Source organism: Herpailurus yagouaroundi, unplaced genomic scaffold (assembly GCF_014898765.1).
Source record: "Herpailurus yagouaroundi ecotype Mexico unplaced genomic scaffold, PumYag 190, whole genome shotgun sequence".
NCBI lineage: Eukaryota > Metazoa > Chordata > Mammalia > Carnivora > Felidae > Herpailurus > Herpailurus yagouaroundi.
The window spans coordinates 19517279-19529468 of NW_024412421.1; the positions used below are offsets into that span (position 1 = coordinate 19517279).

Here is a 12190-nt window from a genome sequence, read left to right on the forward strand (position 1 = left end):
CACCAAAACACAGCACATTCTGTTTGTGACACTTTATTGATGGTGAGGAGGGATGGGAGGAGACCTGGAAGAATATGTGGGGCCAAGTGGCCCTAGGTAGGGACTGGGTGAGTGTTGAGGCCTGGCCACTACTGAGCAGGAAAGACAAAGTTACCACTGAATGCACAAGGGATGAGCAGCTGCCGGTATTCCAGGGGCAGGTGCCGCTCCACAAGCACATGCAAAGAGACTTGGTCGTTGACCAGGCCCTGCCTGTAGCAGAGGATAGATATAGAATCAGTGTCAGCACTCCCACATCCAGCACCTCCCTGCTTGTGCCCACTTACCGACGCATCAGCAGTTCCAGGTCCTCTGGTCTCACAGTCTTGCGGCCAGCATGAGCAGCAAACACCTCCAGGTCGTCACAAAGATGCTGGAAATACTTGTCCAGGCTGCCAAAGAGGGTTGGGGTAGAAAAGACTGAACTGACTGTTCATGATCTGAGGGGCTCCTCTCCCCACCCCGAGTGTCCAGGACTCACCACTTCTCCACCATTTCAAGAGCCCTCTTCTCCATGGGCATCTTAGCATAGAAGCTGAAGAGTTTCACATAGTGGTTCAATCCAGTCTTGTGGGGATCTTGACGGGGCCTGGGGCCAAGGGTTCTGGCCCTGGGAGGAAGCCTGGTCGGTAGAGGCTCCAGAGGCTCTGAAGATAAGCTGGGGGCAAGAGTGGATAGTTAGCTAAAATGCTACGTGAAGAGGCCCCTAGTCAAAAACAAGTGTTGGGGTGCCTGGGTGACTCAGTTGGTTGAGCATCCGACTCTTGATCTTGGCTCAGGTCATGATCTCCTGGTTCGTGAGTTCAAGCCCTGAATCAGGCTCTGTGCTGACAGTGTGGAGACTGCTTGGGGTTCTCTCTCTTGCTCTCAAAATAAACAAATAAATTTAAAAACAAAACAAAACAAAAACAAAACAAAACAAAAGTCTTATTGGCTCCTGCCAAGACTAGGGCCCATTTACTCCTTGGCTAACCTGAACCAATAACTCCAACTATGTGCTGAGGGGTAGTGGGGACAGAGGACCACACTGAGGCCTGGTCTTTCCCTGCAGCCCTGATCCTCCAGTCTGGACCCAATGTCCTAGTCTAGACTTATTACATAAATTGGTACTTGCTCAGGCCCATGACCCTCAGGCCTCTGTATGGACAGACATTCCTTCCCCTCAGCCCATTTCTGCCTATTTGATTCTGCTAATCATCCTCCAGGAAGCCTTCTCTGACTATATACTAACTTAGAAACATCCCCCTACCCAGTTTCCTCTCAGAATGTGGAAGCATGCACCAGGATGACAGATGTACTCAGTGAGCCTCACTGAGCCCACCTCAGGGTGCTCTCCTGGGTGATCATCTGCATACTAATGAGAAGGGGGATAATCCTGTGGTACTCAATGCCAAGCTCAGAAGTCTGCTCCCTTCCCGAGAAGCCCATGCAAAACAAGGTCATAGAATCTTACATGGCAGTGCTAGGCGGTGGGGCTGACTCAAGAAACTGAAGTTGCCTGGCCTGAAGAAACTCAGTGGTGCTGGAGGCCAATTCTGGACTTGCTGTAGAGGAAGGGCAGGATTATAGGGGGCTCACCCAAATCTGAAGACCCACAGCCTCCTTATCCTGTTCCTCAAGGGCCCCATTTACATCTGGCCCGCCAAGCAACGGGCCCCTCAGAGTCTCCCTGACCCAAGACTACTTGTGCCCAGAAACACAACCCAGATATACAACTCCTCAGATTAGGGACTGAATGTAGCTGTCACCAAGTCACTCCCCCATCCCTGCACTGGGACCCTTACCTGTCCTACCAGAGATGTTCTCATCTCCTGAAGATCCCTCTGGCTCCTTGGCCTCAACAGCTTCTGAAGTTTCATTTCTGTCAGACTTGTCTGTCCTAACAGATCCTTGTGTTCCTGTTGTGTCCTTCACTTCACTCACACTCAAACTTTCCTCCATCCTCTCTTCTGCGTTCTCACCAACTCCTCCCTGTAAGGGCTGTACTTCATCTTCTCCAGCAATAGCACTGCTGGTGTTTGGGAAGCTCATAGCAAGGGCATCAACCTTCTTTGACTTTCCTGCCAGAAGTTGGGCTGGTTTTCCAGGACCTGAATCAAGGGAGAGAATACAAGTTAGAGAAGGATGTAGCTCAAGGATAAAGTAATAAAATCCACTCTAGCTCACTGAGGAGAAAAGCCCAGAGGGAGACCCAGGGTACTTGTTTGTGGAGTATCCTGGCCCAACACTAACTCTGCTCTGAGATGTAAGAGGGACCAACAGCCAGGGGACTCTGCAGGACACACAAATGGGCCCGAGGAAGGAAAAGCCCACATACTCACTGTGGTTCTGCAGCTTAGGCCCACTCCTCTGTGTCCTGTGACTGACAGCCTTCTCAGCATCTTTAGCCTCAGTGTAAGAGAGACAGGGCAGGGAGTGGTACACACTGGGGGAATGGCCAACCAAGGGCTGGGAGAAGGGCTGAGTGTCCTCCAACACGGTGTCGGTTGGCAGGGTAGCAACAGGGGTTCTGAGGCTGTTACCTGGAGATCAAAGGCAGTTGACACTCTGTCACCAGGGCCTGGGCAGTGGGCTCCATGAGTCTGCCCCAAGTGACCTTTAGAGAAAACCTCCTAGTATTCTAAGAGAGCTTCCACAGTGATCTTCCTGCTTCTAGGCCTAATATTCCCACCCACCACAGCTTGTCCCATCCAAACTGCTCACCCATGCCTCCACTTCTCACTCTGCTCCCTCTACCTGGAATCCTCCTACTCTAGTAAACTTGTCTTCTGGAAGCAGGCTCCCCAGTCAGTTCTGATTGGCCAGCTGATCCTTAAACCTGAGCCCTATCAATCAATCTCCCCAAAAGCTCCAGTCACCATACCACACCTTTCCTACCCTCAGCCCTCTAGCTTCTCAAGAATGTGGGGCTAAGACTGGGGCTCCATTTAGACAAGGGACATCATGTAGAAAGGAAGCAGAAACTCTTCATAGACCTACTAGTCAGGCTTGCTCACTGTCCTTGACCTAACAGAGGAGTAATCCTGAACTCAGCATACCTCCCATGGGAGTGGGGGAGCTTTCCCCACAGGGCAGAAGGAAATCTCAACCCTACCTGGAGAAGCCAAGGCCAGGGAAGTATCTTGCAAATCCTGCAAAAATGCACCCACATCTACAGCTCGACGGGTGGGAGGTCTGCGAGCCAAACCAGGCCTGTGCACTGACTGTGGCTGAAGAGGTGTGGCAAAGGTCAAGTTGAGGGAACTGGTGGGAGGGAGGAGCCATGAAGGAAAGTCAGGTACCTGAAGCCCAATTTTTGGGAGAATACTCCCATCTGCCCTGGGGCTCTCATCTCTAAGAACACAGCCATTATGCTATGAAGCTAATACTGGCAGGGACCAATATGGTCAGATTCCATCCCAATCAATACCTCCCTCCCCAAGCCTCTCCACCAACCCCCAAACAGACAACAGCACCTGGTGAGAGAAGAGGCACTGGCATTCCCACAAGGCTCTGCAAGAGAATTTAAAAAGAAACCATGATAAGTTCTAGGCTCATGACAGCCCTGTCTCAGGCCTCTTCAGCCTCTCCAGAGGACAAAAGAGGGTGGCCACAAGTGTTGTCCAGGGTCTTACCTTGGGCGAGAGGCAGCCCCTGGTCTATTCCTTGCTGAAAGACTGACAATCTCAGCCTCCGCTTCCTCCTGCCAGGAGCCAGCAGACCGAGAGCCAGGGTTGTAGGGGGCTCAAGCTCAGGAAGTTGCAGCTCCAGGCTACAAGGATGAAACTTATCTCAGGCCAGGAAGCCCAATATTGGCTTCTGGGACCCTCAAGAGGCTCCCTGATCAGAGCTACCCAACAGCCCAGTGCAAGGGGGAGAATTCATTGTGCACCTGCCCCGAATGCTTTCCTGTCTAGAGGACTGGACCACCTGCGGTGTTGGCACTGGCTTGACCACTGACTCTGGCATCATGATGGAAGATTCTGGGGCTGCCAAAATAGCAAGAAGAAAGTAAGGTTGGCAGGGCAGGCTGCCCTGAATGAGAGATACCATGGGACTGGTGTCTAACTCCGACCAGCAAGCCAGTGTTCACTCACCAGTTAGAAGGATGTTCTTCAGCAGAGTCCGGGGTGTCTGTTCCTCCAGGTGTCCACTGGTTTGAACATGGGCCAATCTGCCAATAGACTTTGGGTGAAAGCATCAAGTAATCAGTCTGTTTGTTTGCCTTGAGATTCCCTCAAGGTGGGCTCCAGAGCAGAGCTAGACCTCAGGGTCCCCTGAATGCAGCAAGAGCCCTGTAGGGGTCAATGGGCTGGGGCACTTACCCTGGCTCTTTGGGAACGCCGCCTTGCATTCGTCTTTGTTGAGCTGCTCAACCTCCTGGAGGAAGGTGTTTCAAGTAGGGATTTCTGGGCACTGTGTAAAGACCAATTGCTCTGAGAATTAAGTAGGGACAGGAAACTAGAGGATGCGGAGATGTGCTTTCATCAGGAATCTTGGCCTAAAGCCCTTTTCCCTCAAGGCCAAGGAACCAGAAACCACTTGCTCCTCCCCTAGCGCCTGTTCTCAGCTCTGTATCAACAAGGTTGTGGATGAAGGGGAACCTGAGGGATATGGGAATAGAGAAGGACCATAATGACCTACCTAGAGAGAGGGACTGAGGAAACCTTTACAGAACTGACTTTCTTAGAAGCAGAGGTTAGCCACACAGACAAGAGAAGCAAATGGAACAGTATCCATTCCTGACATTAAAATAACAACCCAAGGGAGCACCTGGGTGGCTCAGTCGGTTGAGCATCGCACTCTGTGCTGACAGTGCGGAGTCTGCTTGGGATTCCCTGTCTCCTTCTCTGCCCCTCTCCCTCTAGTGCACATGCTCTCTCTCTCTCAAAAATAAACATTAAAAAAAATAACAACCCAAGAAGGATTTTAAATATTTTGAAGGCTTTTAAATGCCTGTCAGGGTTTGACAGCAACTTCTACATGGGTCACGCCAGTCCTAGTCTCTTCTTTCCAGTCTCCCTCAAATTCCCAAGGCATAGCTCCCACCTCATCACTTATAGGTCTAAAACCTACAACGAACAGCTTCCCAGCGCCTATAAAAGAACTGTACTGCCCCTGTCTGGCTGATGCCAAATTCCACACCCTCTGCACCATGAGCTCACCACAGACCTCATCCACTGTCACTGCCACTACGTCAAGCCAATTCCCTACTCCCTAGCAAAACGTCTTTCTAGTTCCTGCCTCCTGAATTCTACGTAGGCTGTTCTCTATAGCTCCTTTCCCATCTTTCAGAAGGACCCTCCAGGAAAAGGGGAGTGAATGTGCAGGGAAAGGTGGAGGACACATAGGAGGCAGGGCAGATGCTTGGACACACTCTGGGCTGATGTCGGGGAAGATGGCCCGTAGAACGGGCCAAAAGGCCAGATTCTGAGCGCCTATCCTTCACCAGAGGCCGAAACCCAAAGACCCGAACGTGATTTGAGGTCCGTGGTCCCGAGACTTGTCAGCCTGGAGTCCCTGGGCGGCGGGCACCAACAGCTGACCTGAGCCTAGCTAGAAGGGTGGAGCCAGTTCTCAGAACCCTGAGTCCTGCGCCTCTCCGAGACTCAGTTCCCCTTTCCCTTTCCAAACGGGGTCTCCCACGGAAACCTGACCCCCTAATCCTTCTGGTTGCTCATATGCTCGCGCAGCGCCCTCACATACCCAATTCCAGCACTTCGGCGTCGCTGCGGGGTGCGCGTGTCCGCGGTATCCAGCACGCGCCGCAGCAACGTGCGTGTGGTAGGCTCGCTGTCCTGGCTGTAGCTATCCGCCATTGCCTCAGCCATTCGCTCTCCCACCCAACTGCTCAGGTGGGCCGCTCCACCGCCTTCCCGCCGCCGCGTTTGAGCCAACTCTCGCGAGTCGGCAGGCGGCGAGGCTGCCGCACAGCCTCACGGGAGTTGCGGTTCCAACCCTACCCGCTCAGAGGACCCTGGCGCGGTCGTTGTAAACTCTGGATTGGAGGCACTGTTACCAGGGAGTGAACCTGGGCAAATGTGTGCCATCAGTCGAAGACTTGATTTCTTCATCTGTAAGTTGAGGATGATATCCACCTAATAGGGGCTTGTACTGATCCAATGGGATAATTTTTTAAAGTTTGTTTAGGTAATTTCTACATCAACATGGGGCTCAACTTCAGGATCCTGGGATCAAGAGTCACATGCTCTACTTACTGAGCAAGCCAGGCGCCCCTCATTGAGATAATGTTTAGCTCAGTGTCTGATATATAGTAAGCCAGGCCCTTAATAAATAGCAGTCACTATTAGAATGTCTCTTATTCCCATCTCCCTCTCCTAGTTGACTAGGCACACTTGGGCCAGGAAAAAATAATTTTATCCTATATGTGATCTGGTCAGATTTGCATTTGTGAAAACTACTCAGCCTCAGAAGAGACCAGGCTGCAGGCTCAAAAGCTAGTGGGCTGTTTGTGATGCAGCAGAAATGTTATGATCTCCAAACGTGCAATTTTGAGACGAAATTTGGCTTTCAAAGTTCTGTTAATGCTAGAGACTCTATTAGCACATTTTTCACCAAGACAGCCTTTCTTAAATTTTCATGGAAATTTAATCAGAACTTGAGTTCTGAGTTATGGACTTATCCTTTTGCTCCTAGATCAGGTGTCTATGTGTTTTACATAATTGATTAAACTTTATATTTGCTACTTTTAAAAAAGAAAATACTGAGTGCATGAAGCAAGGGAGGGAGGATTAAGACAGGCAAGGAGCAGACCATGTGGGGTCTTACAGGCTCGGGAAAGGAGTTTGGACATTATTCTTAATGCAATAGGCCACTGGAAGGATTTAAGCAGAGGAATTACATAACCATATTTTTTTGGTATCCATGTGAATAACAGATTTTTTAGAGGAGGCAAGATTGGCAGCAGGGAGACTTGTGACAAGGTTGTAGCCTTTTTCCAGAGGTGACAAGATAGAGGTTGGGCAGGGCAGTAGGGGTGGGGAGAGAGCTATGCATTCTAGATATGTTTTAAGTATAAAAGATTATGTGTAGATTAGAGGTGATTTTATGTACTGGAAGGTACGATTTTATTGAGCATCTTCAATGTTCTGTGCATGAAGAAACGATATAAATTTGATCTCATTAATATTTTTTGAGGAAGTTACGTCTTGAGACAAGAATAGAATTCTATCAGTGATAGTATGACAATGAAAATACAAAACAATGTAACAATGATCTTTTGCTTTATCTCTACTGCATACATTTCATAAACATGTAATCATTTAACAAAGTGTGTATTCATGTTTTTACTGTTGTATATTCATCCAAATGAATGCACATTTTTCAACATGGACTGCATTTCTAAGTTTGAAGGGGGTTCAAGCTGTGGACCTCAGCTGCATAGGCCAGGAGGAATGGAACTTCTTTCTGGTATGGGTCTGTGAAACCCATGCCAATAACCATGGAGCACGTTGATTGTGAACACAAAGTGCAAGGGTGATGTTTGCATGTTGGACCAGACAAATAGTTCATTTCCATTGTCCCGTATTTTTCCAAAACATTAAAAAAAATTTTTTTTAATGTTTATTTTTGAGAGAGAGAAAGAGCACGAATGGGGGAGGTGCAGAGAGAGAGGGAGACACAGAATCTGAAGCAGGCTCCAAGCTCTGAGCTCTCAGCACAGAGCCCAACACGGGGCTGGAACTCATAAAAGCACAAGATCATGACCAGAGCTGAAGTTGGATGTTTAACCGACTGAGCCACCCAGGCACCCCATTTAAAAAAAATTTTTTGTAATGTTTACAAAATATTTTAAGAATGGGTTCCTCTTATAATAAAACACTTTAAAAAAATGTAACAGTTAACTTGGGGTGTTCCTTTTTCTTTCACATGCTTGTAAAGCCGAATCTTTCTTGTTTTTATATCAAATACTTAGAAGTAGTTTATACTAGGCTCCAATTTCACACCCATGGTTTGTAATCAGGAGGGAAAAAAAATTAGGAGGGAGAATCAGGAAAAAGGGTGAAGAAAGGCAAGAAGCGGAGAAAGGGGGAACTCAGCAAAGGAGGGCTGTTTGCAAGTAACTTCCCTAAAGACTTCCCAGCCTCCTCCCTGGTTTTCCACAGCCTCTCTGGTCCTTTAGAACGTTTTCTCCTTAGAAGTAGAGGAGTGGGGAGGGGTCTTGTTACAATACAAATCCTGTCCATCCTCTGGTTCAACACACTTCAACAGCTCTCAGTCCTCTGCAGAATTAAATCCCAAATCTTTTAACTTAGCCCAGTTTGGTATCTTTTGACCCTCCAGCTACCCAGCCTGGCATCTTCCAGGTTTTGAAGGGCGGAGCCTAGTTCTTTTTTGCCTCAGGGCCAGCTACTCCCCCCCCCCCCCCCTCCAGCTTTTCACCGTTTTTTTTTCTTCCTGGGACTCCGCCTCCCATTTTTTCCTCTGTCCTGTTCATTATTTTGTAGCACTTATTTCTGTGATTAGAAATCCATTCAGGTGCATTCACATCTATTATCCAAAAGTTGGACCCTCATCCCTCGCAGCAGTCAGGCCTGGTCAGTCAGCTCCTGCAAGGTTCCCAACGCACTGCCCTGTGCCCGCCACACAGTAAGCATCAACTGGTGACTGATGTTTAGGTCAGTAAGTGAGTCATCGCAAACAGCGGCTGAATTAGGAGAGTGCTCAACGCAGAGAAAGGGGCTCCTGAGGTCTTTCTGGGCACTGAAGCCCCGGTCGCCCACCCAAGCCCCGCAGGAATGCTGTAGACTCACAACCGCCAGTGATTGGGGAACCGCTTCCGGCAAGGTTGTCCGCTGGCACAACCTCACCCAACTCCTAGTCCCCTGTAACCCGGCCTCTCCTTTAGGCGGCGCTGCAGGCCACAGCAGCCGAGTTCAGCGCAAGGCATTGCGGGATTTGTGGTTTTTGTGGGCAAATACCCAGGGCGCTTGCGCACTACAGAGGCGCGCGCCTCCCGCCTCCCCACACCCCCCCCTCCCCGGCCGCCGTATCAGGATTCCAGGTCCTTGCGAAGGGCGGTCAGGAGACGGCGTTGCAACCGAATACGCCTCTATAGTCGGCCGGGGATTAGCCGAGTGGGAGTAAGAATCTGTTCAGCGTGGGCCATAGCGGCGCCCAGGAAAGCGGCTGGAATTATCACGCCCCCGCTCCGGAAGTGAGCAGCTTCTGGCGTGGTGCATTGTGGGGGGCGTAGTCCTCCTTCCCGGGCGGTCCTTCGCGGCGTCCCCGGGGCCGACTCTGGAGCGCAGGCGGGCGGCCGGGTGGGTGGCGCGGCGCGGGCCGGCGGGAAGCGTATTCTGGGCACGGGGCGCCGGGCCAGGCCGGCTGCGCCGGGCGGCATTAGTGGGAAGCCGCCTAAAGACCCGCCCGGCGCCGCCCGTCGAGGGGGCGGGCGGCGGCAGACCGACCGGGCCGTCGAAGGGCTTAGGAGGCCGGTGGGCAGGGCCGAGGCGGGCCGCGCGGCGCAGCCATGCCAGGCTTTACGTGCTGCGTGCCGGGCTGCTACAACAACTCACACCGGGACAAGGCGCTGCACTTCTATACGTTTCCCAAGGACGCTGAACTGCGGCGTCTCTGGCTCAAGAACGTGTCCCGCGCTGGCGTCAGTGGGTGCTTCTCTACCTTTCAGCCCACCACGGGCCACCGTCTCTGCAGCGTCCACTTCCAAGGCGGCCGCAAGACCTACACGGTGCGCGTCCCTACCATCTTCCCGCTGCGTGGCGTCAACGAGCGCAAAGTAGCACGCAGACCCGCCGGGGCTGCAGCCGCTCGCCGCAGGCAGCAGCAACAACAACAGCAGCAGCAACAACAACAGCAGCAGCAGCAGCAGCAACAGCCACCGCCGCAGCAGCAGTCGTCGCCGTCAGCCTCCACTGCCCAGGCCTCCCAGCTGCAGCCGAACCTGGTGTCTGCCTCTGCTGCTGTGCTTCTCACCCTTCAGGCCGCTGTAGACAGCAGCCAGGCCCCGGGGTCCGTGCCCCCAGCTCCCACCACTCCCACAGGCGAAGACGTGAAACCTATCGACCTGACCGTGCAAGTGGAGTTCGCCGCCGCCGAGGGCGCAGCCGCCGCCGCCGCCGCGTCGGAGCTAGAGGCTGCTACAGCAGGGCTGGAGGCCGCAGAGTGCCCTATGGGTCCCCAGTTGGTGGTGGTGGGTGAAGAGGGCTTCCCTGATACTGGCTCCGACCACTCATACTCGTTGTCGTCAGGCACCACGGAGGAGGAGCTCCTGCGCAAGCTGAACGAGCAGCGGGACATCCTGGCGCTGATGGAGGTGAAGATGAAGGAAATGAAAGGCAGCATCCGCCACCTGCGTCTCACTGAGGCCAAGCTACGAGAAGAACTCCGCGAGAAGGATAGGCTGCTGGCCATGGCTGTCATCCGAAAGAAGCACGGAATGTGAACGCCCCCCCCCCCCCACTTTGGCTTGCTGGACTCCCGGACCTAGAGGGACCTTAGGCCGCTGCTGGTGAACTCCCCTATATTCCTGGGACACTGGTTGACAGTACTGAAGCTTAGGGCAGCTGGACTCTTTTGCTGGTGACCTGACACCCTCTCTTGTTTTCTCCTGAAGCAAGGTCCTGAAGTTTGGGACCTCAGACTCTGCACGGGTGACACCAGCATTTATGACTTTGTCCCCCATTCTTCACCTCACCCCCTGTTTATGTTGCAGGTTCTGGTTAAGCAGAGGCTTCAGAACCACTGAACTTGAAACTTAACCCCTCAGAATGCAGGTCAGCTGCCCAAGGACTATGGGTTTAGGAAGACAACACCTTGAGGTTGGCCAGCATTGGGACAGCTCTTCCGTGTGTAGTGATAAGAGATCCAAGTAACATCAGTTCTCCTTTTCCTGCTTTTCCTTCCCAGGTGCAGACTGTGATTCTGATGGGAACTGTGCCTCTGCCTATTTAGGACCTCTCTCCCCAGGAGGCCATCTACAAGGGGATCTAGGTGACCTGCTGTTGAAGATCCAGCTTGCCAGGGACTTAGGTTTATCTTGTTATGTTTGCTACTGGTTACAAATTCTATTTTCTGTACAATTAGTCAGACTAAAGTTTTCACTGTGTTTGTTTGGCAAAACGAATTAAACAGAAAGTAAGGTTTTAATTTGGGTTTCGCCATTTTATTTTGATAAAGACTCATTTAAGTATTCCTGAAACATGGGGAAATAGGCCTCCCAACAGGTCTCTGCCCTAGGTCTCAAGGACCAGGCTGATCCTGAGAGTAGAAATGCTTCACTGACCATGTTTCTCCATAAAGGGGCCCTGAGCACATGGACCCTGGCCTCGTAAGGTTCTTACAGAGTTCCTGGCCCAGCTCACTCCAGAGTTTGGAAACTGCACCAAATGGTCCCAGTTTGTCAGTGGATTGGGAGAAGGAGCAACTGAGAACTAAACCGACTGTGACCCCTCCCTTCTCTTGAGGGTTTTGAATCCTTCATGATTTTAAGCTGGGGTTGAATTTCACTCATCATTTTAGCCCTGACACTTAGTACAGCATCTGGCACACATGGGCTTGCAGTTACTTAAGTCAGTGAAGACCACAGCTGGAGCCAGCCATGGCTCCTGCAGGCATAACTCTTGTACAGATACCTTGGCCCTGGTACACTTTGAGTGTGGAGGAATTGGGATTTGTGACCCGGTGATTCATTTTCTTGGCTGTTTTTATTCTTCTTTAGATGGGAGATTACAGGAGTGAGGTGATGTTTTTATCCATAGGTCCAAGTAATTTAGCTCAAAGCCAGTAGGGAAAGGCAAATATCTTTAAAGCTTGCCTTATCTACTGTAAGTATTTGGGCACAAATGGACACTTCTTGGGCTCCATAAAACATGACCCCCTTCTCTGTTACTTTAGAAAAAGCCACTTCCCTGGGGACTTCCGTTTATCTGTGAACTGCAATGACAAATGTTTCTCTAGTCTCTGCTCTCGGCCCCTTGGCACTGACTTGAGAAACAAACAAGTCTCGTGGGGAGGAGGGGTGGAATACAGGTTGTGCAGGTGCCTGGTTGGGGAAGGAACTGGTTGTCTGCCTTCCTAGGTTTAGTTCCAGCTAATCATAAATAAGGTGGTGGAAGCACAGCATTCCCCTTCGTGCACGGCTACTGAACCAGTCTCTCACATGTCCCCACTCTCCACTAGGATTGAGAGC

At 51.3% G+C, this 12190-nt stretch overlaps 2 protein-coding genes across 2 annotated transcripts; one reads left to right on the plus strand and one right to left on the minus strand.

Moving 5' to 3' along the window:
• Window positions 1-17: 17 nt before the first annotated feature.
• CENPT (centromere protein T) lies at window positions 18-5923 on the minus strand. Its single transcript, XM_040498411.1, has 13 exons — window positions 5725-5923; window positions 4344-4434; window positions 4116-4203; window positions 3911-4007; window positions 3654-3790; window positions 3495-3531; window positions 3134-3282; window positions 2361-2561; window positions 1824-2129; window positions 1493-1583; window positions 521-697; window positions 327-431; window positions 18-252 (listed from the first exon to the last, which is right to left on the minus strand). Exons 1-13 carry the CDS (start codon window positions 5847-5849, stop codon window positions 129-131), a joined length of 1728 nt encoding a protein of 575 aa, XP_040354345.1. The 5' UTR covers window positions 5850-5923; the 3' UTR covers window positions 18-128.
• Window positions 5924-9061: 3138 nt separating this feature from the next.
• On the plus strand, window positions 9062-10447 carry THAP11 (THAP domain containing 11). Its single transcript, XM_040498412.1, has one exon. It carries the CDS (start codon window positions 9512-9514, stop codon window positions 10442-10444), a length of 933 nt encoding a protein of 310 aa, XP_040354346.1. The 5' UTR covers window positions 9062-9511; the 3' UTR covers window positions 10445-10447.
• The last annotated feature ends 1743 nt before the right edge of the window (window positions 10448-12190 follow it).